At 41.1% G+C, this 25,975-nt stretch overlaps 1 protein-coding gene across 4 annotated transcripts in view; it reads right to left on the bottom strand.

Moving 5' to 3' along the window:
* LOC121194254 (plakophilin-4-like) overlaps positions 1 to 25,975 on the bottom strand; it is a 75,509-nt gene that overhangs the window by 18,430 nt on the left and 31,104 nt on the right. For 3 of the 4 annotated variants that reach the window (XM_041057007.1, XM_041057005.1, XM_041057008.1), the window contains 6 exons: positions 25,006 to 25,118; positions 19,764 to 19,798; positions 15,383 to 15,514; positions 14,723 to 14,916; positions 12,951 to 13,536; positions 2,504 to 2,674 (listed from right to left, as the gene is read on the bottom strand). In XM_041057007.1, coding sequence (XP_040912941.1) covers positions 2,504 to 2,674; positions 12,951 to 13,536; positions 14,723 to 14,916; positions 15,383 to 15,514; positions 19,764 to 19,798; positions 25,006 to 25,118 — 1,231 coding nt within the window. The remainder of the gene's footprint in view (positions 1 to 2,503; positions 2,675 to 12,950; positions 13,537 to 14,722; positions 14,917 to 15,382; positions 15,515 to 19,763; positions 19,799 to 25,005; positions 25,119 to 25,975) is intronic. The other variant, XM_041057006.1, reaches the window with a different exon arrangement.

Here is a 25,975-nt window from a genome sequence, read left to right on the forward strand (position 1 = left end):
GCACACTGGCAGCATATAACTTTAAACCAAGCTGAAAATACAAACATGCAGCTCTTCTGACCGACTCAGCAAATTCTCAAATCTGGAACCAATAAATGTTGAGGATAAAACACAGTTCCCATGGTTCCACGAAGCAGAAGTCTTCTTCTTCAAAGGCCTGTTTGCTTGTTGTTTTGTTTTTACAAGACTGTGTTTAGCCAGAGGGATCCTGCTGGTCTTCAAAGAGGACAGGAGGACTCAACCTGCTCGATGATCCATAAATCCTTTCTTCACCTCCCTCTTGCTCCTTTGCGCCACTGTACTCTTAGGCTGACTTTTGCAAACACAGCAGAGAGGCGATGGTAAACCATGACCAGCTCCAAAAACAGTCAGAGATACACTAGTAGAGTGGAAGCATCACAAACACAAACATGCAGGAAAGTCATTCTTCCAGACAAGGTCCAATATTCAGCCTGACAGCATGTCGCTTCAGTCATCATCCTTTTTTTTTTTTTTTTTTAAATCTGCTCCAAGTGATATTATGACCTAGTTTTTTAACACAATGGGTCACAAAATACAGAACTGCATAAACAAGCTGGTTGGATTTAGCCCTCCTTCTCACCAGAGCCACGTGATAGTGGCAGTGTGACTGCTGCGCTGGTCAGATCTCTATCAGCTATGCAACAGGACTGGGCATGTGCGTGCTCAAACACCCTCCTACCAAGAACCAAGACGTCAACTTGTGGGGCTGCTCCAAAAACATAATTTCTCACATCAGTGCACTTCTGTGTTGGGAACCAGCACTACCCTGCAATATGGTTATCTCCCAAAATGTAACCTAACGGAGCCAAAGACACTGGGAGACAAATTATAAACAACACAGTGTAGCTTAGCGATTTTACCAGAGCTGTTTGGACCATTTGAACCATTCCTCGTTTTTTCAGCCGAGGATCAATATTTCTGTTTAACATTAAAAACCTTGGGCGGCACGGTGGTGCAGTGGTTAGCACTGTCGCCTCACAGCAAGAGGTTTGAACCTCCCACAATCCCAAAAACATGCATGGATTAGGTTAACTGGCTACTCTAAATTGCCCGTAGGTGTGAGTGTGTGCGTGTGTGGTTGTCTGTCTTTGTGTGTCAGCCCTGCGACTGCCCTGGCGACCAGTCCAGGGTGTACCCCGCCTCTCGCCCATCGTCAGCTGGGATAGGCTCCAGCTCCCCCGCGACCCTGACAGAGGATTAAGCGGTAGAAAATGAATGAATGAATAAAAAACCTTGCTCCCACCTGTACAAAAAAGTACAGTGGACGCTTCCAGAAACACAACTGGACAGAAAGCCGGTGGGGGAAAATGGCCCATTGAAATTCCATTTAAAACATAACAAAAACTACTCTTGGATCCAATTGGATTTTTCTAATGAGCTGACTCTTACAAACACTCCATATTGAACACCCTCTCAAGCTCCACCCTACTTGTTTTTTCTCAATAAAGCTGGGTTAAATACATTATAGTAGCTTGTCTGTAGGGCTTCTTCGCAGCATCAATAGCATTTATTGGTGAACTTATCAGTCTAAGCAGATCTCCAGTGTGCCAAGGAGTGGGCTGAATGGAGTGTGTGTGTCAGTGCAAGCTAAGCATGTGTATCCAAGGCAGGAGGGATGATGAGAGTAGAATGCCAACATCAGGAGAGCTGGAAGAGAGCAGGTTGTGGACGTGGGTAACCAAGCTGTCCCCTGGCCCCTTCATCCTTCTTCTCATTCTCAGTGTGACACACGGGTAATGGACTCCTTTGTGGCAGGATGACATATCAGTATCTGCCTATTAACTCATGTCTCACCCTTTCTGTCTGACAGTGGAGAGAGGAAGGGAAGAGAGGCAGGGAAGGAGAGGATGACGGAGAAAAAGAAAAACAGAAAGCAAGAGAGAAAGGCAAGAAAGACATAACATATATAGCGCTAAAGGGCATTAAATGGTGTTCCCCAAGGAAGACAATACACCAGAATCAGACAAGACAAAGGGAACATCTGTGCAAGATAACAAAAAGAAAGTGCTCTTGATGTGAAGATGTGTCTGCTTGAAATAAAAACGTTAAAACGGAAAAATTGCTTTGAAAAGTGCTTATCTTGACCTGCATGAGTCTGCTGCGTGAAGACATAGGGACAGCACGAGCAATAAGGAGAGAAAAGGGAGGTCAATAAGAAAACCAAATGGAGTTTCTGGTAGGTTTGGAAATTTGCCGATCTGTCACACTCAACACACTTAAAAACGGAACACTGTGTTGTTTGTGCACTATAGCATCAATTCCCCATTTTTTCCCCATTTCACTGCAGTCCATTTTTGCATTGATGCAGCAATTATGATCTCCCGTTGGGACCCTTTCAGACTTAGACTTGTTAGCTATTATTTCTTCCTGGTAACCAGTATGTAGACCCTGACATGTGTGATGTGCCTTAGATATCCTGCTGACACATGTCCTTACATGAGTTATTGTCCTCTGGAGTTTTATCAAGTTAGGTGGGACCAACCTGAGGTGCTCCTGTAGAGGGTGCCCTGCTGGGTGTGGCTGGGGCTGCGGTACAATGGGCCATGGAAAGTCCGATCCTCGTAAATTGGTGCAATGTGGCGGTCTGGGGACATGGCTGACCTTAAGTCCTGGCCCAGCTGGCTGTGTTGACTGGCATATGAGCTCCGTATTCCTGTAGATGTAGGAGAGTGGTTAATGGCAGAATGGTCCAATGATTACACAGACAACCTCATGACTGTGGTGTCAATGGTCTGAGACCTGTTAGAGCAAAAATCTGTCAATCAGCTCTCATGTATACTGTCAAGGTGTCAGTGAGCAAGACACTGAATGACTTTCTTTCTGGACAACAGTATTAGTTATATCACTGGGGTGAGAGTGGGTTGCTTTATATGACATCATTTTTCGCAGATTTTGTATTATTTGCCTCCACTTTCTAAGCAGCCACTGACTTCCAAAAGTTAGGTAATCAATCACATTAAAGAACATGTCCTCTTTAATTGTTGTCAGAGTAAATGTCATTGTTGCATGGTAATGCAGTTCACTGATTTGCAAAGTCTGTACTGCATTTCCACACAACCATAATGCAACCCTGACAAAAATAAAAGCAGACCTGATGTTCACTGTGACCTCTCACAAGCAAGCTTCAGTTTTGTGAGTTAATTTTCATATTAGATGGAAAAGAATGGAAACCACTATGCGGTATGGAGGGTAGGAAAAAAATGAATAAAAAATATGATATGCTATGAGAAATTGTATGATTTATTATACATATTGTGCTGCTGACACTTAAGAATGATCTTTTTTTTTTTTTTTTTTACATGGCTTACCAAAAACAAATTCCATTGCTTTGGTTGCAAAGTGAAGAAAAAATAAATATATAAAACATGCAAAAATAAACAACTATCAGCTTTTGTTGCTAATCCACAGCACCATAGCACTGCTAGAAATATTCAACGTGTCACAACCTTATGGGAAAAATAAGAAAAAATAAGGAAAAACAGTGAAGAATGTGAACCAGTCAGAACATGGTCAGAGCTGATGTTGGGAAATGTGTGGTGCAAGGCTGAGCCTCTATAATCAGCAACAGGCTGACGTGCCAGGGGTGAGAAAAAGAAACACACACAGGTGAGTGCTGCAATTAAAACTCCCTTCCAGGCAGGTCACTACAACAACAGGCTGTGGGGGCAAGAAGCAGCAAGTCCTGTCTGATTCAGATTCAATCCAGATGTGAAACAATAACAGGAAAATAAGCTCACAGTAATATTTACTGCTCTGAATATTTGAAAAAAAAAAGAAGACCCATGGCTGTGAGACATCACCTATATCACCTTACCCAACCAAAATCAAAATGCAGAAAAAATCCATTGCAAACAGAGCACATACCTGTGCTCCTTCTTCAAGGGAATGCATTTTAAAATGCGGTAATGATTAACGTTTCTTGAGGTTTTGGTATTATTATGACAAACCTCAAAGTTCTGAAATCACCATTCATTTATTCAGTTTGTTCTACCACTGCCCTATAGCGAAGCAGTATTTAAAAAAATAAACAACACCCTCTTGTCCAAATTGTTCAGATTCAGATACTTGCTGTTAAGACTTTGTTCTGCTGAGAAGGTGGAAAAAAACAAACTGGCAAAACTATAAGCATAAACATAAACATAAATTCACTGATAACTTAAAAAATGAAAAGAAAAAAAACAGCTCATTATAGAAACAGTAGGAAGGAAGAGTATTACCACTAAAAAGATGTTTTAATTTATTTGAATCAATTATTAGAAAAAAAAGTACATAAGTTAAAAATAAAAAAAAATAGGTCAGTTAAAATGTACTCTGAGTAAAGGTATGAGTAAAGGGGGGGGGGTCATGAAAAATGTTATATGATGATGTTATAAGTAAAAATTACTACATTTTAAATGTACCCCCACAAGATCAAGTCTATTCTAATCCTAAATCAAACTCTAATCCACCACTGCAGACACCCAGGGTTAAATTACCAACATTCAGTTCAGTCATGCGCCCCTAAAAGCACATTTAGGTGTGACTGGATGAATGTACTGTATGCTACACCCTCCTAGTAAAGCCGATAGCTGACAGGATGAAGAGGTAATTGGTCTACACTTTCCCCAGATCAAGGGCAGGGCTAGCAGAGACAAAAACTGTAGTGCATAGGGCATTTCAGATAGGTAGAAAACAGAAAAAACTAAATAGCAGAAAGAAAAAACATGGATGAGAAATGAAAATGGCCCCATTAATTTGAATGTTGCCGTGCAGTAGATGGATAATGGGTTGCACAATTCCTATCAAACTAACTTAGGGCTAAAGCTTGAAAATGGACTACAATTATAGCATGATTAAGCCAATCATTGCCCTGATTAAATTAGAGTTATAGGTTATGTTGATGTGCCAAAAACTATTTTTATTAAAAGGTACAATAATGGTCATGCTTGTTACTGTAAAGTTCTAAAGATGACATGAATGGGCCATGGACCACACACTCATTTAAAGCTGAAGAAAAACTGAAAGTAGAGGAAAGTACAGGATAAGATGGATACAAAGAGATTTCAGATTTCTTTAATCTCCATTTTTGTCGAACAAACACAGATTTTAAGTGATCTGCGTGCCTATGTTTGTGTTAAACCTCACATCAGTGAAGCTCAGTAAACTGTGAATCCCAGTGGACCAGTATACAGTTGGCAACTAACTGCTCATTGCACATTTCACGAGCCTTCAAACGTCACTTGGGTCCCTCACCAACTGCATGAGCTCAGGCGCAGACTGCTGCTGCCATGCAGAACCAGCTAAATGAGGGATTCCTGTCATAGTCTGAGATGGAGGAAATTAATAAATAAGCATGTTTGCCTCCTTTGGGAGCAGAAGGCCTTTGGGGGCACGGCAAGTGAAGATTTTAGATGTAGAGAGTGGGTCAGACTGAGGCTGACCTTTGAAGCAGCAGGTCTTCAGTCGTTAAGAAGCCAGGCTCTGAGAAGGCATCAGGCAGATAGTCAAAGGCTCTGCTAACCTCTAGCTACATAATGAATGCACAATAGAATCAATTAACTACATTAATGCTTTATGATTATTAAAAGCAGGTTGCAGTCCAGGTGAGACAAGGCTGAGACTAGCTGATTGACATGGCTCACCCACATATTTGTGAGGGAATACTAAAAGTAAATTTCTTATGCTGGGACTGAATGTTTTGCTTCGCCAAGAGGTAGTGCAAATTTTTTTAATCTCTTAATCTTTGCCTTTATACGTACACAAATAAAACAAACACATAAGATTAAAAATTCAACTGCAAAGAGTGCAGTTACATTTCAGAACTAGTACTGTAGCTCTGTTTGCTTATTAAACTCTTAATTTACATTACTGTCAAGAAAAATCATATATTGCCAATGTCTTTATTTCTAAACCATACCCATTTGTCCCATTTTCTGTTAAACACATTTTCATTCACTCTGAGACAATGTCATTTTCTCTATCAAAAATATTTCCTGTACTATTTCTAACTGCTGACCATATCTGGGTGGATTACCAAGTAATCATCTTCCTTCAGTGCCTCTTTAGTTATATTTCCCTCAAATAAAATGGAACACTTCATGGAAATTTAATGTCCTAATACTTCATTCAAAACTGAATTCACTCTGTTCCAAAATGGATCTATATTTGGGCAGCTCCAGAAGATACGTGTATGGTTTGCATCTGTATGGCCACAGTGACCCCAGCCTGTTTGTTGCCTTAGGAGCATAATCAGGAGGTTTGGGGGAAACCCCAGTGGGCCTCTACCAATCTAGCTGGATCCCTTAGGGTTAACTGCAGACTTGTTGAGTTGGTAGAGCTTTCTTCTCAAACAACTACACACATGCCCTTTGGTAGAGGAGCAAATGTGCATTCCTCTGTTCAGAGATGAGGTCTGAACAGTGGGTGTCCTGGTCAGATTTGGCTGTATTCCACTCAACGTGCGTAGGTGCTCTATAATAACAGGTCAGTTTTGTGCAGGTGATTATTAATTGTCAAGATTATGTAATATTTCAAATAAAGGCTTTCTCCAAATTTAATTTTATCACTGACTGTTAAGTTATCGTACTGTATTAAACAAATAAGAGCAAGCACTGCAGACATACTTGGAAAGTAAACAAGACTGAAGGGTCTAGTTGCAATTGTTAATTGAAAGTGTGTTTGTTGAAGTGGTGTCTAAAAACTAAAAACTAAAACTAAGAGATACTTCTATCTAGGAAAGTCTGCCTAGTTTGGTTATGTCTGGTCCCTTCCAATACCACCCCAAATCCTCCTCCACTACCTTAAACCACGTAGAGTGGGCCACTCTACATTATTTAATTCCAGGGCTAAACATTGGTTCCAATCCACACCTGCTACAAGGTTGTTTGTCCATAATTCAGGAACTGCATGGTAAAAAAAATAGTATTTAACTTTTACTAATTAGCCATACAAAAGAAATTCTTTTTAAACACCATTTAATAAAAGCAATAAGCCACTTAATGCAATGCTTTTATACCATCTCAGAGGGTTTTAAGCACTCCAGGGTGAACGTCTGTCTGCTGATTTATTGCTAAATAAACCATTGTAACTGCAATAAATACTGTAGATTCAAAATATCAGACTTATTAATGGGTTCTGTTAAATACCCAAATAACCTTACGGCACAAAAGGGCACAGAACTTCACTATGGACAACAAATAAACAAGTATTCTAAAATGGAAGGCATGTTGTTGTGCATGGTAGGGAGTAAAACAAAGTAAAACAGAATAATGCTGTTGCTGTGTGCTGTAGTGGCACACTCAATAGCCCGGGAAGCCTTTCATTCTGTGGCAGAGCACACAATAGCCACTAGCAGCAGCTTGGCAGGAAATCAGTTCAACTTCTCCTGTTCAAAGGTTTGAAGGGGGCGAGGACATGAAGAGAGAGGAGGTAGTGGGAAGACATAAGGAAAGGCGGGAGCAACCGAGAAGAAAGCCGGAAAGAATATGAGAGACAGAGGGAAAGAAAGAATGAAAATGAAAAGAGGGTTAATGAGGCCGCCTAGGACCACCAGAGGTTTCTCATCTGTTGTAAAGCCCGGCCACATGAACGGGAGCTTCTGGCACAGCTGTGACCGAGTGAGAGGGACAAAATCTCCCAGGCACAGGAGCCTTCATGCATACTGTATCTCTCCCTCTCAGCAGCCTGACTCCTGAAAGTAGCAACATTCAAACAACCTTAGAGGAGACTAATCCGTCTGCCTTCTTTATTCTGCTCCTCTGATAGAAGGGCTGCAGTCACTTCTAAAAGCATCTGCAAATTGTCAGGGAGAAATAACAGACATGCTGTCTATTGAGGATGAATGCCCCACATTCCTGGTGCGTTATAGTCATTTAATTCTCCCCCTCAGTACTCTCGACGTGGCTTTAACAGATTATACTTGGCGGAGGCTAGATGAAGGGCGATAGTGGCTTGGTGCGTGCTTGCTCTGGAGAAACAAACACTTAAACAGATGCAGCTGACTGCATTCCCCCACAAAAATAATTTTCAAAAACCTTCTCCAAATAAGCAGGAGAACTGGCATAATAACCAGAAAATCGTGGTACGCAAAAGTGAGGCTCGTTAAAAATAGAGTTAAAACTACCGTGCTGGCATGGCTGTCAGGTTGAAAACCCCAAAATGCAGATTTGCCATTTCCTGTTCCTTTGTCCCACTCTGTTCTGAAATGGACATTGAGCATAATGAGCATATTATTAGGGACAATTTGTCTTCATTTTCCATTTTTCAGCGGCAGAGGGAAGGGATGACTTCCTGCCAATGTCAGTGGAATGAGGGGAGCCAGGTGGGTGGTAGGAAAAAAGGAGGGAAGAGAAAGAGAGAGGGGATGGGGAAGAGTAGAAGGAGAACACAAGAAAAGGGACCGAAGTGTGCTGAAAAGAAAACAAAAGGAAAAAAAACAACAAAATGTGTGACAGAGCAAGAAAGAGGTGTGGAAAGGAGGCAAAACATCTTCTGATAGATACTGACAGAAAACTACCAAAAGCTACAATATCAAGGCAATGCTGTCGGATGGCATTGGCCAAATGCTTGCAATTGAGCCTGATCATGTGATCATCCCATTTCCTTCTACTATGGCTCATCAAACATGTGTGATAAATTATTGTGTTAGAGGTAAAGCTCCAGTGAAGTGTATGTGAGAGATAGTAAGAAGGGGGAATAGAGTGAGACAGGAATGGGGGGGGGAGAGGGAGAAAGACATGAGGGAGAGGAGGACACGGGAGAGAAGCGAACTAGGCTGGCATCTCAGTCTCTTCAGAGGACAGAGACCGAAAACCCATTTGTGTCTGCTGGAGACATCATCAGTCATAGCAGTGGCATGTGTGTAGGTGTGAGTGGCAGAAGTAGACGATAAAAGGATCTTAAAAATTCTTCAAAGTCACAAAATAAAATAAAATAAAATTCCACAATAACACAGATAAACTGTATTTTCTGATAAATGTAGCTATTCTGCATTTGAGTCGAAGCTCTAAACAATTATCCAACCAGGCTTCAGCAAAGCGGTGTAGTGTGGAGGCTGGGAAACACAACAAACCTACTATCTTAAGATAAAAAGGTACCATCCCACTGAGCAGATAAAAAGTCAATTCAGTCAGTCAGTTTGCAGCACTGAAGTGCTAGTAATAGCACTAGCATGAAACCGAACATGAGAGTAACTCAAAACAAAAGCAGGGATATTTTTCTAATTTATATTTTATGGTTGAACAATTTAATGTTTTATCTTAAATGGTTTATTTATAAGCTATAAGAAAGGCAAATACACATGCATGTTCAAATGTGCAATGGCCAACTTATGTATTGGCTTCAGAAAGTATTCAAACCCCTTCACATTTTGCACACTTTGTTGTGTTCATTTCTCATGGATAAAATTGCCAGACTGTTGTCAGACTGGATGGGAATCGTCTGTGAACTGCACAGACGTTGTATGGGGTTTAAGTCTGGGCTTTGGCTGGGCCACCCATGGACAATTAGAGACTCCAGCCTTGTCTTTGCTGTGTGCTTCGAGTCACTGGTGTCCTGAAAGGTGAACCATCACCTCAGCCTCAGGTCTTGTGTGCTCTGGAGTAGGTTTTCTTCAGGGACCTCTCTGTATTTGGATGCATTCACCCTTTCCTCGATTCTGGACCCCCCCTCCCTTCGTAGCATGATGCTGCCGCCACCGTGCTTTACCGTAGGGATGGTATTAGTCAAGTGGTTCAATTTTGTCTCCTCAGACCAGAGAACCCCTTTCCTCATGATTTCAGAGTCCTTTTAAATTCTGCTTGGCAAACTGCAAGTGAGCTGTCATACGCCTTTACTCAAAGTGGCTTCTGTTTAGCTTCTCTGCCATTAAGGCAGGATTGATGGAGTGCTGCTGAGATGGTTGTCCTTCAGGCAGGTTCTTCAATCTCTGCAGAGGAGATCTAAAGCTCTGTTAGAGTCACAGTCGGGATATTGGTTACCTCCATGGCCAAGGCTCTTAAGTTTGATCAGACGGCCAGCTCTTGTAAGAGTCCTGCTGGTTTCAAACTTCTTCCTTTTCACTATCATTGAGGCCACTGTGCTCCTGGGAACATCATCACTTTAGAAATGGTTTTATAACCTTGGTCTGCCCTATGCTTCAACACAGTTTTATCACTTGGACTTCATGGCTTGGTTTTTGTCCTGACACAGTGTGAATTGTGGGACCTTATACACATGTGCGTGTATTTCTAAACTATGTCCAGTCAATTCATGTTGGCACAGGTGGATTCCAATCAAGTTCTAGACACGTCAAAGAAAATCTCAGCAAAAAGGGTGCACCTGACTACAATTTGGAGTGCCAAAGGAAAGGGTCTGAATACCTTTATGAAAGAGAGATTTCAGTTTCTGATTTTTAATAATTTTTGCTTTTAGACAAGTTTTGCAAACATGTCTAAAAGCATGTTTTCACTTTGTCATAGTGGATTATTGAGTGTAGGCTGATGGGCGAAAATGGAAATTTTATCTGTTTAAAATTTAATCTGTTACACAATAAATGTGCAAAAAGTAAAGGGGTACGAATACTCTCTGAAGCCACTGTAACTTGTTTATCTTTTGGGATGTTTAAGATCATTAAGTCATTGATTCTTAAATAAATTACTGTTTTGAATAATACCACACTTTCTGACTTATGTAGGAGCCAACACAGTAATAAGAGAAATCATATTGTGATAATATTTCTGCCCATATAGCCAAACCTCGCCTTGTGGAGCACATAGTATGACCACAGTGCTGGATTTGAGTTTAAATACTGATAACCCAACAAGAAACACATATACATTGAATGGTAAAAAGGGTAAGAGGATGATTATTTAACTGAGAACAAATAAAAGGCACACATGCACATGCAGCCCCTGCATGCAAACACTGCAATACACTGAGGATGATGGGAAAACGATGTAGCACAACCACAAATGTTCACCTTGAACGTCATCGTCAACCAGGGCATCTGAGGATATCCCCAGGTAGCATGAATTTAAGCAGAAAACAGTCCATTAACCTTGTGCTTCTTTTACTTTTTGGAGGAAAACAAAAAAATTCTTTGACTTTGTGGTGAAACCCTGCTTTGACTAATTTTGAATGACAACTTTCATTTCTTTTTCCATCTGAAAAACTTTCATATACTACTGAAATGTGAGGAGAGGTGTGACTTTTATAATCTTCATGCCACGTAATATCTGTGGTTTGCATTATCTGTCAAAGCTGCATTCTTATCTACAGGAGATCATTTAAAAATGAGAGCTGAGAATGAATAAGCACAGGCTGGCCTCTTCCTGTAACTGAGGGTACGAACTGGTTGGCTCCAGAGTTGAAGAAGATAGGTGTTTAGCTAGAAAACATTAGCCAGTGCTTGTTTTTGGCTCTTTCTCCTAAAAGCATGACACGCAAGCTAATTGGGTTCTCCAATGATTATCTTCCTGATCTCCTCAACTGTTCTGAATAAATTACACACACACACACACACACACACACACACAGTTATACAGCCACCTTGTTTTTTCCTTCGTGAGTGCTCACAATATGGCCTTGATGATGCACTCATTAAAATAATGGATTTGGAAGGAACTCCATTATGTGTTGAGGAAATGTTTTCTTCTACCATCTTTTGTATTTGTACACAGGTACACTACACACCCTCATGTACATTTGCGACATTACTAAATACGAAATCATTTAACTAACCTGCAAACTAAAACAGTCTCTGAATAAACACCACATTTACCTAACATCTATCAGTCAATCTTAAAGAGTAACATAACAGCAAATGGACATCTTACTTTTGCTGACTTCCACTGGTTAAAGTTCTCACCTCTCTGCAGCGATGGGAACGTGTACTCCGAGCTGTGTCAGTACAGCTGTGACATAACTTTTGGGTGTGGTTAGAGGTGTGACAAAAAACTATCAACCTGAGAGGGTGATGAAGCATTGCTTTTCAGCCTGGCATTATGTTACTCTTGAAGCTAACTGTACACTTGTTAACAACGCTTCAGAGTTGATTGAAAATGACACTGTCAGTGTTAGTGGTGTCACAGTGTCACGAATTATCTAAAGGAGCTTCTGTATTAGGACTATTAGATTTGGTTTCCTAGTCTATTCTTAACAGCAAAACTAACTATGATTAGCAGTCTTTTAAACTGTCTGAGCTAATATTTGTCTTCTTGCAGGAGCTATGTTTTGGCTACCCTCCAGCACAACCACTGACCTCACAGTCACCGTTTCCTCTCAGATTCAGTATGCTGAGCAGGGAGCCAGCAAAAAATGTATCACTGTCCAAATATTTGCAGCCCACACTACAAATCCTCTACTCAAGAGAGTTCAGAAAAAATTACAATTACGTGACAGCCTACAAGACTCTTTTGCTAAGTTTTACATGCTAAGAAATTCATTCTATCAATGTTTCCATGTGTTATCAGATTTTCTGAAGGAAAGATAAAGCTTCATACATTTATGGACTGAATTATGAATTTCTTGCATAAACAATATTTAAAATAAATGCTATGTTGAAGCATTTTTTCTCAGTGAACGCCCTTCTGTTAATAATGGAGGGCTATTAAATTGTGGTGTTCCCTGGAAATAACATAGTGGAATCATATGGATGACATTACAACCCTGTGTTCCTTCTGAGTCCTCATGAGAGTGTTTGGCCTTGGTCCACACATTACACACACACACACACACACACACACACACACAACGCCAATGGGGAAAAAAGTGACGACAAGGCAAAACAAAGAGGAAAACACAATGTACTCTTTTCCTCTTTGATTTGACAGAAGGTATTTTACTATTGCTGCTGCCCTTAAGCATTATTATATAAAACAATGCAGCAAAAATATAAAGACATTTTAAAATAATAAATATCTATGGGGTTAGGGTTGCGGCTGATACACTGTAAATAGTGTGTGTGTGTGTACCTGTGAGGCTGTCAGGTCGCGTCATCCTCTCGTAAATGTCATAACTCTGGGGTCCATAGGGGTCGGTGCTGTGGAGCATGGAGCGTGGCAGAGTGGAGCTGTAGTGCTGGGGCACGGCGGTCATACTAGGCCTGACTGGAGATGATGAGTGAGTAGGCTGCTTAGTTAGTGGAGGGTTAATGTTGTCCACCATCGTCAGAGGTGAGCCCATGCGGCCTGATGAGGACCCTGCAGATGCCTGATAAGGTGAGGTGGTACGGCTAGCACTGCCCGACCGTGAGTTCGTGGAGCCCATGCGACGCAGTGCAGCAGGGGAGTTTTTCTGGGTTGAGTAGGGTGAGGCGCTGCCACCACCGCCGCCGCTGGTACTGGTGCGCTGGGCAGAGGGCAAGGTTGTAGAGAAGATGCTGGAGAGGGGTTTGGGTTCAGTTACAATGGGTGACCCATAGGCACTGCCAGCTGAGGTACGCAGGGAGCCGCGGGAGGGGGACATACTGCTGGCATAGGCTGGCGAGTGAGAGCGAGAAGGCACTGAGCTTACCCTCCGCATAGCACGGCCAGGCACTGCTGTCGTGACTGCTGGAACCTGCAAGTGAGGAAAAAAACCCCAATTTGGTTTCATGAATTTGTTTATTCAGTCCTTAAGGAGCTATAAAATCATTAGCAATCATGTTATACTCTCTGCCTTAAACTGACCCGAGTAATGATAATGACATGCTAAATAACACAGCATTAAATAAACCAGTTCATTACAGGGAATGAATTTAGGCCATATTTATTTCGTCTTTTCCACCCCCTCTCCATAGCGTACGACAGTGCCATTTGGTTTCTCAGTGGTCTCTGTGTACAACGCTGTATGAAGCATGATTATGTTGTGCTACATGCACTGTGTACCTTCTGTGCCTTTAAGCTTTACATTGCTACCTTCACAGAAAACATGTCAATTCAATTCTGCCGTTTCTCTTTTGTTGTCATTAATTAAAAGCTTACAGCTACTAATAATTTAAATTTCATGAGCCCTTGAACATTGTGAGCCATGTTTAATTAAAAAAAAAAACACAGTACATTGAAACCAGTTTGAGACGAATTTTGTTTAGTGACATGGTGCATTATCATGCTGGAAGTAGCCAGGAGAAGATGGTAAACTGTGCCCATAAAAGTATGCACATGGTTAGCATCAATACTCGACTGGTGATTGACTGGTACAAAGGGGCCCAAAGTGCGCAAAAAACCCATTCCCCACACCATGACACCACCAGCCTGGACTGTTGACACAAGGCAGGTTGGGTACATGGACTCATGCTGTTGATGCCAAATTCTGACCCCACCATCTGCGTGCCTCAGCAGAAATCCAGATTCATCAGAGCAGGCTACGTTTTTTCCAGTTTTAGAGAGCCTGTGCAAACTGCAGCATCAAATTTTTGTTTTTGGCTGAAAGAAGTGGAACCTGACATGGTCTTCTCCTGTTGAAACCCATCTGCTGCAAGGCTCAACATGTTGCACTTAATGAGATGCTTTTCTGGTCACCACTGTTCTTATGAGTGGTTATCTGAGTCAACTGAAGCTGCTGACCTCTATCTGCATGATTTTATACATTGCTGCCTCATAATTCACTGATTGGAAGATTGCATGAATACGCAGGTGCACGGGTGTTCCTAATAAAGTGTTCAGTGAGTTTATGTGGTAGTGTTATTTAGAGGATCATTTTTTTAAAGATACATTTTTTTTGCTTGGCAACAGCATTATGTTGTATGTGTAGCTGCTGGTTGTACCTGGGCTGAAGTCTGGCCCTCAGCTCTGGCATTCCTCATCAGTGTACCAGTCCCAGCACCAGGGAAGGAGTGCTGCATCCTCAGCTCAGCCTTGTCCAGGTTCTGGCTGCTGAGAAAGCCGCTGCTGGCATCCTGGTAGCCACTGTCCGAGTATGAGTTCATCTGAGTTGAGCTACGCGAATTCCCTGCAGACCCTGGGAGAGAGTGACAGGAAATGTCAGACAAAAATGAAACTACAGAGAGAGAGAGAGAGGGGAGAGTGAGGGGTTAGAGGTATAGGAGACAGACAGACACATCATAAATGGTTTCATAATGGACATGACCTTTACCTAGATGGCATTACTACTGACAAATAGCACTGCAGGGGGATAACTGTTCTACCACCCTATGATTCAGTGTACCATGGTACATCACTCAGCCTTTTCATCAGCTGTGATGGGGCATCAGTTGTTACCAGTGACACACAAAGTATCAAGTTTCAACATGAAAAAGACAGAAGTGCAAGACAAAAACAGACTCATGAATTATCATAAGACAAGTAAAGAAACTGTTTGGAGTCAGTTAATTGCCATGTAAATGTAGTGGCATAATTCTCAAGAAAACAAAGATGTGACTTAGAGAAAAAAAAACACTGCAGGTGGAGAGAAGGCAATAACAGACCCTCACTTTCATGGAGAGAGGACTGCTCCGGGGAGTACAGAGACACCTGCTCTGACTCAGTCCTGATGCGGTAGCTGGGCGACTGGGAGCTGTCAGTCACCCGAGACTTGGTGTCCCCTGAGGCGGAGGCATCTGGGAAGACACAGCAGAGCAGGGGAGTCAGACAGATAGGGAGAGCTTTGAGTCTGAAACAATTACAGTTTTGGCTTTGGGATGGAAAGATTATAATAGTCATAAAAGCGGTCAACAATTTTTGGAGTTGAAAGGAAACAATAACAGCCAATAGTTTCTGCAACATTAGTTTCATGCTTGTGTGCAGTTGGAGTCATTCAGTTTTACTGCCATACTAATTTTGGAGAACAAAATTGGGTAGCATGTCCCTTCAACTGTGTATACAGCCGTGCTCCAAATAGTTTAACTGCTGTAACATTTCCCTACATCGCCCTCTCTTCATGCATGGCAACAACCAGTGTGGCAAACAGGAACTGGAATTAGTCTTCTAATGTCCCTGTGCACCGTGTTTCCCCATAATCACAATCTAGTTAAGCGTGACTACTGTCAATGGGTTACTCTGCAATCACTAGAACAATAGGCACCAAGCGGAGGGGAACAGGGAAGCAAATATTGGCAGCCAGGGTCTGTCAAATCCTGCTCAGTCAGCTGGTGTGTGAATGAGAGTTGAATTCCATGAAGAAGCTGCCTTGTAGCCCAAGCTGACCTGCTGAATAAATCTGTTGACACATATAGGCCTAGAGTGTTTGACAACCTGGCATCATGCACTCCCACCTCTGGACATTTAAGAGTGTTTCCCCATAAACAGACAGGACTGACACAAGCCAGGTTCAAGCAGGTCAAACTGTCAGAACACACATTCAGCATGGACTGGTGTGAGAAGGTGGCACCTCACTTCTTATCAGCACCCGTGCTTCGACTTGAACCAGTGCAGTCTGTATCAAGGATCTGCAGGACACCTTGTTGATTGCATTTCACTAATGCTGCTATTTTTCATTTAATTCATAACCATGTTTAAAATAACAACCATAGAAATTTAGGTTTCTGTTGCATTTTCTAGTGTTGCTTTCTCGCTCCCCCACTTACTGTCTCTTGTGTGCTGTCCTTCTTTGTCTTTCTCTGTTTATATTTAACAAAATACCCATCCCTAGTTACAACTGGGGAGCAAAATGGCAACAGATTAATCTGCTAGGTAAAGGGGAGACCTACAGAGGGAAGGTTCACAAGGAAGATCACATTTGAAATAATTAAAATTTCATGTGGCTAATACAAGGGACTTGTTAAAGTATTTACAGTGAAAGAGCAAGATGGTTCTATTAAAGCAAAAACCATTTATATGTCTCTTAAATGTATGAAATGACACAACTGAACAAGTCTTTTGTCTCCCTCCATTCTGGCAGTGACTCTGTGCCTGGCACACTGTGTCGTTTTAGACCACAGGGTTTTTATACTGAGCCTTGACCCTGTTTGATAAATGAGATGCCAAAAAGCCAGAACAGAGAAGAAAGAGGAAGAGAGGGAGAGACAGCTAGCGGAGAGAGAGAGAGAGAGAGAGAGAGAGAGAGAGAGAGAGAGAGAGAGAGAGAGAGAGAGAGAGAGAGAGAGAGACAGAGCCCTTTTTCAAAAACTGAAGATCAAACATTACTGGCCTCATATATCCATGTATTGCAGAGTTGTTTTTTTGGGGGCAATCACATTTAATTTCCTATTATGTAACAACTCCATGGTGACTGTTTTCACACATGACATTACCACTCTGGATAGTGTTTTTTTTCCAAGACACTAAAGAAGAAGAGAGCTGTCAGTTCTCACACAGGTTGCCTTGATGATGAATTTTAAAACTTATTTTGCAGTCGAATGTTTACCTCTACTGCTTGGTAACCCCACCCTGTGGCCCCCTAATACATTTTCATGTCTATTAATAATGTATTATATAAAACTATAGAATACTGCTGCCCAATTTACACAACCCTGCAGTACCTATACAGACAAGGAGCTCATCTGTATCTCATCTTGACTTTTATTACTGTTTCCCTCACTTTATTTTGTACGTGTTTTGCTCGATTTAAAGGTTTGTACCTTAATTGATTTGTTGGAAAATGATGCAGAAACTGGGTCTTCAGAACATATATATCAATAAATTACAGTGATACTGTCACATCACATAAGGGAGAACAGCCACGCTAGGTCAAGTTTAATAATAATAAATATGGATCCTAAGGCTCATTATGACACCGATGAGGTTGAAAATACATATTCATAAGCACATGAAGTTTGCTAGGCATATAGGGGCTGGGAACAAGAAGGAGTACAGAGAAATAATGCCAATCAATCACAGATTGAGCTGTGGTGTGAGAAGAATTAGTATTTCACTTCACAATGTGGTAAAATTACATTTTTACTGTCAGGCAGAACCAAAACCAGTAGTTCATTTTCAGTGAATTCCTGCTATAATAGCTTGGAAAAAAACTCATCATCAAATCATGTATTAACTTTTTAAAGCATAATTTCCACAAAACCTAAAGTATAAATTCAGTTTGTAATTCAATCAAGAAATTCCTCTTACCACATGCTGAGGGGTCAATTGACTCTTGTCTTGCATATCATCTTTATAAGTCAGGTATTACAAAAAAATGTGGCTTGGTCCTAAGTAGACAGATGGCCGCTGTGGCTTTCATTAAAGTGACATGGGTTCCTTTTTGACCATGATGCTGACATGTTGAGCCGCCAGCATACTGACGGAATACATTTCGGAAAGAGAATAAACAGCTAAACCAGACGAGACAGGGGATAGGAACAGAAAGCCAGAGACAGCTTTCGTTTTGGGAGGTTTGTCCTCTATTCTCAGTGGACATGAGGTGTGACTGCATTGACTTTTCCTGGGGCTAAAAGGCTTGTTTCCACAGTAACACTTCTATCCCAAACTCTCAGACAGCAGAGACATACTGTGGATCATGAGGCCAATAAGCCTCACAGACAAAAACATGGCCCATTACACCCTGTGCCACACATTTAGACTTTAATTCATTTAGATTGGAAAAAGTACATTACCACATTTGACTATCATTTATCATCTACAGTACAATAAGAAATCAATACAAAGCAAAACAGTGATTGTGATTAGTCCCCAGCTCTGTTCCAATGCTAATGAAATGCATTCGGCAAGGAAATGGGGGGCGGGCAGCAAATGAGAAAACCGCGTAGAATTAATATTCCCAGTGCATATGTACAACTATAACCCCCCACAGGCTCTTCTGATGGGACTGACAATAAAAGATTAATGGCCATTGCAGAAATTTTCAAAGTTCCACTATGTAATTAATAAGCCATGAAATACATTAGTAAATTCAATTCATTATCTGTTCCCTCCTGAAGATCCTTCAAGGATGTGGGCTAAACAAACAGAGAACCAAAGGGGTCTATGAGAAATCCTTCCGCTCCCTGTCACTGATGGTGTTGTGTGTGAGTGGGCAGAAATAGCTTAGATAAATATTAAAACAAGACCGTGCCTTAGGCTGTCCATTACTGTAAGCATGGTTGAAAAGGCTCATGTTAACAATAATTATTACGAAAATGTAAAACATGCCTGTACTGCACTACACATACACATAGAAACACACACTTCACCAAGCCCGGGCAGAAAGACAGACACACAGAGAGACCTCTCAGCAAATATTAAATGAGAATTGAAAAGCACTTAGCGAAACAGTTTTGCCTTATTGATGTTACACGTGTGAGTATTTTATCACTGTAGTACTGAGCAGGATTGTCTAGTCCACTAAAAATCAATGCACGTCTTATGAAGTAAACCAGGGATATGTAAGCAGATGGGTACTTATGTCAGGCAGTGGTTACTGACCGCTGCCTAGAGGTCTTAATAGGTCCAAAAGGGACTAACCAGGGTCAAACAGAAAACAGAAAGCAGCAAACTCATGAATACTTTGTGAATGTAAACTAGATTCATACAAAAGGATAAAGAGCCTCAGGTTGCTTCAAACCTGTAGAGAGCTATCCTGAATACATCTATGTATTTTACTGTTAAAAGGTATCCACAGCAACAAGTATCATGGAGAAATTAGGTGGCCTTGTGGCCTGTGATGTTCCAGTAAAACCAGTGGAATAAACAGTAATTTGTAGTTCCATGTTAATTGTTTTGAGACATACTATAGCATACATAACTCATGTTATTTCAAGTCTAGGTACAGGGTGAGGTGAGTGGTATGTTTGCCTGAATACTTCAACCATTAAGTGACTGCAGATGACACCAAATATGATCTGGATGCATTTATACATGGTAAAAATGAAAAAGAACAAAGCATTTATGAAGAGGGATAGTTATCCAATCATTCTGGTGTATGAGTTAACATACCTGCAGCTCTCCACGGCAGGGACTTCTCAGACGAACTGTGTGGGGGGAAACAGGAGATGAAAAAGTGAATACATGCACTACAAACCAGAAACACCACAGTGAATGACATGAGTGAAATCATCTGGAAGAGACACCTTGGAGCCTCATATGCTCTTTCCTTGGGCCTTTCACAACAGGGTCAGAGATGGTAATCACAATGTTTGAGATAAAACAGCCAGAGGTTCAGGGTATACCGCCTAAGAGGAGATTTAATGTTTACAACTCAGATGGGAAGTCCATTTCTGTCATCTGTGTTTATGAAGACCTAAAGATGCCTTTGGTGACAGATAGTGTTTTGTCTGAGGACCCACCACCACTAACCAAAAAGCTGTAAATGTGGAACTAAAAGCTGTTTTTCCACCTGCAGCTTTAATAAACATGCTAAGTTGAAATGAGCAAAAAGCCAGGGGATGGAATACAATCTGATGGGAGCTGATAGTGAACACACAAGTGGGGCAAGCGCAGAGAGCAAATCAGAAGTAAACATACAGTACATCCACACATTCTCAGTATCGTGACATCCTAGCATAATCTTGACATGCATGCCAGTGTACATTCCAGCGCAAAAAGAATATGAGAGAGATACTCAGTCTCATACTCATACTCTCATGCTCACAGTGTCAGACTCATACTCGGTGGGAGACTAATGTTCCAGTCAGAGAGCAATCATAGTTTGTGACTATTACTCAGCCATAACAGTGGGGACAACTGAAAGGATCTAGTGTATACTGACTGACAATGGACATTCCTGGATTAGCTGATCAAGGATCAGACTTAATGGCAAGCTCATCTCAAGAAGGCCTCAGACCATGCACAAATCTGTAAAGGCAGCAGCTTTTACATATCCTACTGTGCTCTTGATCTCATTTGGAAAATGTCTGGGACCTCACAATTGCTTTGAAACATGCTATAAAATCACTGTAGGTATTATATCATAACTCCTTCATGCAGATGTATAAGTCCAGCACATTTTCTGCGCTTATTTTCTTGCTCTTCAGTTTGTTGCATGATTGAAGGCTTTTCCTCCAAGTACTACTCTGAATGGCGTCCCAGACGCATTCTGTTTAATCCAGTTCTTCTTGTTAGCCTCTTTTAACTCAGAGCTTCACAAGATCCCACTGCTTCTTATCTTTGAACACTGACAAAAATTCCACTTAAACTATAACTTAAATTGAAACAAAATGAACACTAATTATTTTATAATTTAAACAGTAAAAATACATTGAACGCTTACCAGAACTAAAGTGTAATTGAAAGAAGATCTGAGCGCTTTTTTTTTTGTAAAAAGGACAAATTCTATTAATCCTGCAGCAAATGATTATAGCTAAGTGCAAAGCAGACATGGGAGCCATCACACATAAACATCTTAATAGCCACAATAGTAACGATGGAAATAGTCCCTGACAGCGTAGGTCAAGCAGGAGACCTCAGAGTTTCCTGCTCTTTTCTTCATTTGCTGGTCAAAGCTACCAAACACCAAATGCTGCTACTGCTGCTATTTTTTCCATCTAAGGTGACACTCAATGAGCTTTATGAAGCACAGCTCTCAGAATTTTAATGAGCAAGCAGGCAATTAAAAAGAGGAAGTTGGGCGAGTTGTGCTCCACTGAACCATGGCAGATGAATCAGAAGAATGGATACCATAATGATGATGTGCCATGCATGTTGCATGCCGACCGGCTGGCTGGGTAGAGGCTTTGTAAAGTGATTGTAAAACTGCAGATGCTGATAAACAACAGGTCTGACCCTGACAGGACACCTCCATCAACCCCTTTGGCTAGTGAGAGACTGGCTGGGTGGGAGGCTGCATCTTTTGAGACTTTTGCCAGAGGTCCAGCAGGATGAGCAGACCCTATATGCTTACAGAATGGAAGGGGGTGGTCAACTCTGGAGGTGTCATGAAATGTAATGACTCCCATCAGAATCCTTAAGTGTGCTGTCACCTCTGGTGTTGTCCTGCTGAGCTATTGAGCCAAGCAGTGCAACCTCAATGTTAAAGCTAATTTCCATTCACACGCAAATGTCCAGTGAAAGCAGTTTCATTTGTCATTCTCTGGCTTTGAAAAAGGTGTGAAAAAGGCGTTACAAGTTTTCTTTATAGGATATGTAGTAGGTGGTGGATGGCTGCCGGTCCCCCAGTGGGAAGAGTGGCTGCGTTTACATGTATTTGACAAATGTGATTATATCTTTCGGCAGTAGCCAGATTTCTAAAACATGATATACATGGGAAACTTGGCTTAGTCTTAGAGCAGGACTGCAGAAAACCTGGATAAAAACAGGCAGATTTTTGCTGGAAAGACCATTTATCCATTATTAAACCCATACCAATGTGTCCATTTGCATGTCAAAGACTCATGATACAGAAAGTACCCGTATCTCTGTGGCAACAGTAAAGCAAAGTGAAAGGAAAATATCAAAAATAATCAAATCCAAAATCAAATTAAATAAATAAGGTTGCACAGGGTGCAACAGTTTATTTAAAAAACAGCAAAACATTTTACCCTTGGTCCTGATGATACTAGTGGCAACTACTGCTTGCTTACTGTGTGAATAAACAATGTAGTTGTTGTAGCCTCAAGGCTTTTCATTTACTATCCTGCTTTGAACAAAAAATGTCACTCAGATAATTCCTGGGGCCAATGGAAAGCAAGACTTTTTTGCAGGCAAAGAACTTTAGCTTGAGGAATTTCGATCCCAGTGGCAAAGCAGGTAAAGGGCCTGAGTTTCATATTTGGTTCCTGGATTCCTTTTAAAATTACTTCGGTTGAAAAGGTTTGTATTTCAATTCTATCACCATTAATAATTTTAACATTAATCCTCAATAGGCATATTGTGAAATAATCATCTTAGCCTGAAGGACTGCAACAGACAGCTGGGAGCAAGTGTTTTATCTCAGACAAATCAGGAGTAAAATTACATTTGTAGCAAAGACAAAAGCACCTTTTAATAATATTGCTCCTTTCATCGGCTGTGTGCTGGAGCTGAGGTAGGTCTTTACCTTTCTTTAGTCTAACAGATCTAACAACCTGGTGATAAAAGTTGTAATGACACAACGTTATATTGCAAAATCAAGCCAGTGGCAACACGACAACCATTTTTATTTGGCAGGCACCAGACACATGTAAGAAGAATGTTTAAAAAAAAATGCTATTGAGATTTTGGCAATCACAACAGCTCCACAATAGCACCAGTCAAAACAGCCACATCCATTGCTGACTCTTTTTGGCCTGCTGCTCTAACTCACCAGCTAAGCAAATTTACAAAGCAATAAGGACAAGACATAAAAGTAATGGTTCTTACTAAAATTATGTTTATTCTAAAATGAACTGGTAAATAGGGAAATAAGGAATAAATACGTTTCTCTGAGGCTGCTGCAACTATTTGAGAAATTACAGAGCTACTTCAGGCTTCATGCAGTCCATTGTGTCTACAGCTTTATTATGTAGAAATAATTTTAAAAAAAGAAGCAAAAAATAAATAATGGGTTAGACTCAATAATCTGTTATTTATGGGTTATTGATAAAAACAACTGATAAATGATGGGTTATTAGTGAGATTTACTATTGAAACCAAGGGACGTTGATACCATGTCAGCTAACTTAGTTATTATGGCTAATGTTTTGGCAGACAGTTAACTACTTACTATCGGTCAAATTCATGTTAGTATTTACTAACTATGGAGAAATATACTGTGAATCTTTTTTCCAAACTAGCTAAATACTGGCCTGTTGCTAATGGAACAGTTAATTAAGACAATGAGTTGACTGCTGATTTTCATAGTGACTGGCAGACAAAAAACCCTTTCATATTAGAGGCTGTCATTAGATCGATTAATGAAGACTTCCTGGTTCTGTAGCTTTATTTCTAAAATGAAGTTCGAGGTGGCACACTTTTGTTAAATGTTTGTTATAACTAAGTGAGTGAGTGAATAAAGGACAGCCACAGGAAAGGTAGTGTGTTGTTTTACCTCCAAATATGATCACAGCCTGGCTGGATACACTAAAACTGAGGTCTAAAAAAAAAAGTACTTCTTTAAGAGGAAATGAAAGTAAATAGGCTGGCTGTGTATATTTTCAGAGTTGGTGTCCAGACCTTTTTCATAGCACTTGAAGTTGCTCTATACCTGCACCTCTCTAAAAAGGGAGAAAGGGGAAATGGACACTTTTACTCCTGAGTACTGCAATCTGCTGGTAGTAGGTGGGTGCATTTCGTAGGTATGCAGGCTGGAGTACAAGAATTCATCATGTAAGGGCACAGGGCTTATTATCACAAAGCCAGCCAAAAATCACAGAGTGCCATTACAGGCCCTTTTGAGACCAAGTGTCATGAATTTAGATATATCCCAATTGCATCAAGCTCCATTTGAGAGCAAATGCAGCTCAAACCAGGAATCAGAATGTGGATCAGATGGCCATTTGTGAACAGTATGCAAATCTTCCATCTTCTGTAGACATGAGCTCATGCTCTTAAGCAAAGTATATGTGGGTATATGTGGAATCTGTGAGGATACCGGTATTGATTTTCAACATTATGCCTGCATATCGGTGCATCATTTTCATCACTGACAAATGACACTGAAGAAAACCACCAAACCATGTGACAATACAAGGCTGGTGTCAAACCTTCTTCACAGTGAGCCTGTGAAGCCCATTAGGATATTGTATGTGATACTGAGCTTTACGAATGAACCTGACATGTCTGAGCCGCAGCAGACAGGACAGAATGTGTGGTCACTGGGGCGTGATGATCAGGCAGCCTGGTGTCTTAGCTGATGAAGTGGGAAAGAGTTCCCAGAACAAACTCAGAAGCTCTTTCACACTGACAGCAGTGCTTCGCTGAGCAAACAACACTCCAATATCATGCACATTCACATGCTGTCACTGATAAACATAGGCTTAATATATTGCCCACAAAGTCAGTTGTATATATTTTCATGCCAGCTTAATTTAAAAGCAACTTTAGTGTAAACTTTAGAGTGAATTTAGAAGGACAAGTTCTTCACATTTAAATTACCAACTGACTTTTATTAGCTTAGGTAACACTGAAGCAATTCTGTCCAATAAGACAGATTTAAGCATACTGGGTTGCTCCATCACTATGCCATAAGGTTACACTATGGAATATGGCCACTGCTGTGAAGGATGAAAAAGCCATGTGTTGGATTGTGGCTGTGTGTGTGTATGTGTGTGCACCTTCTCATTACCTGCTGCTACCAGCGCCTGGCGACTCAGCTCCAAGTCTGCATCTTTCCAGCTGATTGGCCACAATCTGCCTCTCCACTTCCAGCTCCCTAGTTAGCCGCTCAAACTGGAGCTCCTGTGAATAAACAACAACAACAAAAAAAAAAAAAAGATATACATTCTCATCAGAGAGAGCTTTATTGACTTCTATTGACAGATTCGACAAATGTGAAGTCAATATGTGGGAGGCTGGTTGACGGTTTGACAGCTTGCTCCAACACTGCTGTGCACTTAGGTTAATGGTAAGACAAAACAGAAGCTTAATGTACTGCAAACAAGCCAATTCCAAAAAAAAATGTTTGCTCACAAGTAGCTTAAAAATAGAGACCATGTACATACACAAACTTTGGCATAGACACACACACACACACACACACACACACACACACACACACACACACACACACACACACACACACACAGGCTATATAGTACTGCCATTTTTCCAGCCCACACAGAGAGATAAGCACCACTTCAGTGGGTGATATTTAGCCTTGGTGGCACTGCTCCTATGGGAGTCGAGTAGAAATCAGCATTTGACTAATTATCTAGCCTGAGCGAGGCTATTACTTGCACAGCTCTCCAGCTCTGAGCGCTGCATCATGACACACTGTAAGACAAACTAAGGGTCTTTTGTAGAGAGAAAAATTATGGGACACACATATACACTAATTTGCATACCCTAGAAATGCCTTTTTACTCCCCCACACCGCTACCCGTATAAAGAATATTTGCTCTCTAGTGCTAATAGTTGTGTTTTCTTGCAAAAAGGCCTCACTCACCATAGCTCTATGTACAGTTGGTAGGATCCTTGCCTTTCTATCCTTAGCTGTCCCATGTAATGTCCATTACCACGGTCAATTACAGTCACAACCAGCTGCATACACACACACACACACACACACACACAGACCAGCTTCTTTTGTGACATGT

The sequence above is a fragment of the Toxotes jaculatrix genome, chromosome 15 (genome assembly GCF_017976425.1).
Source record: "Toxotes jaculatrix isolate fToxJac2 chromosome 15, fToxJac2.pri, whole genome shotgun sequence".
In the NCBI taxonomy this organism is placed as follows: domain Eukaryota; kingdom Metazoa; phylum Chordata; class Actinopteri; family Toxotidae; genus Toxotes; species Toxotes jaculatrix.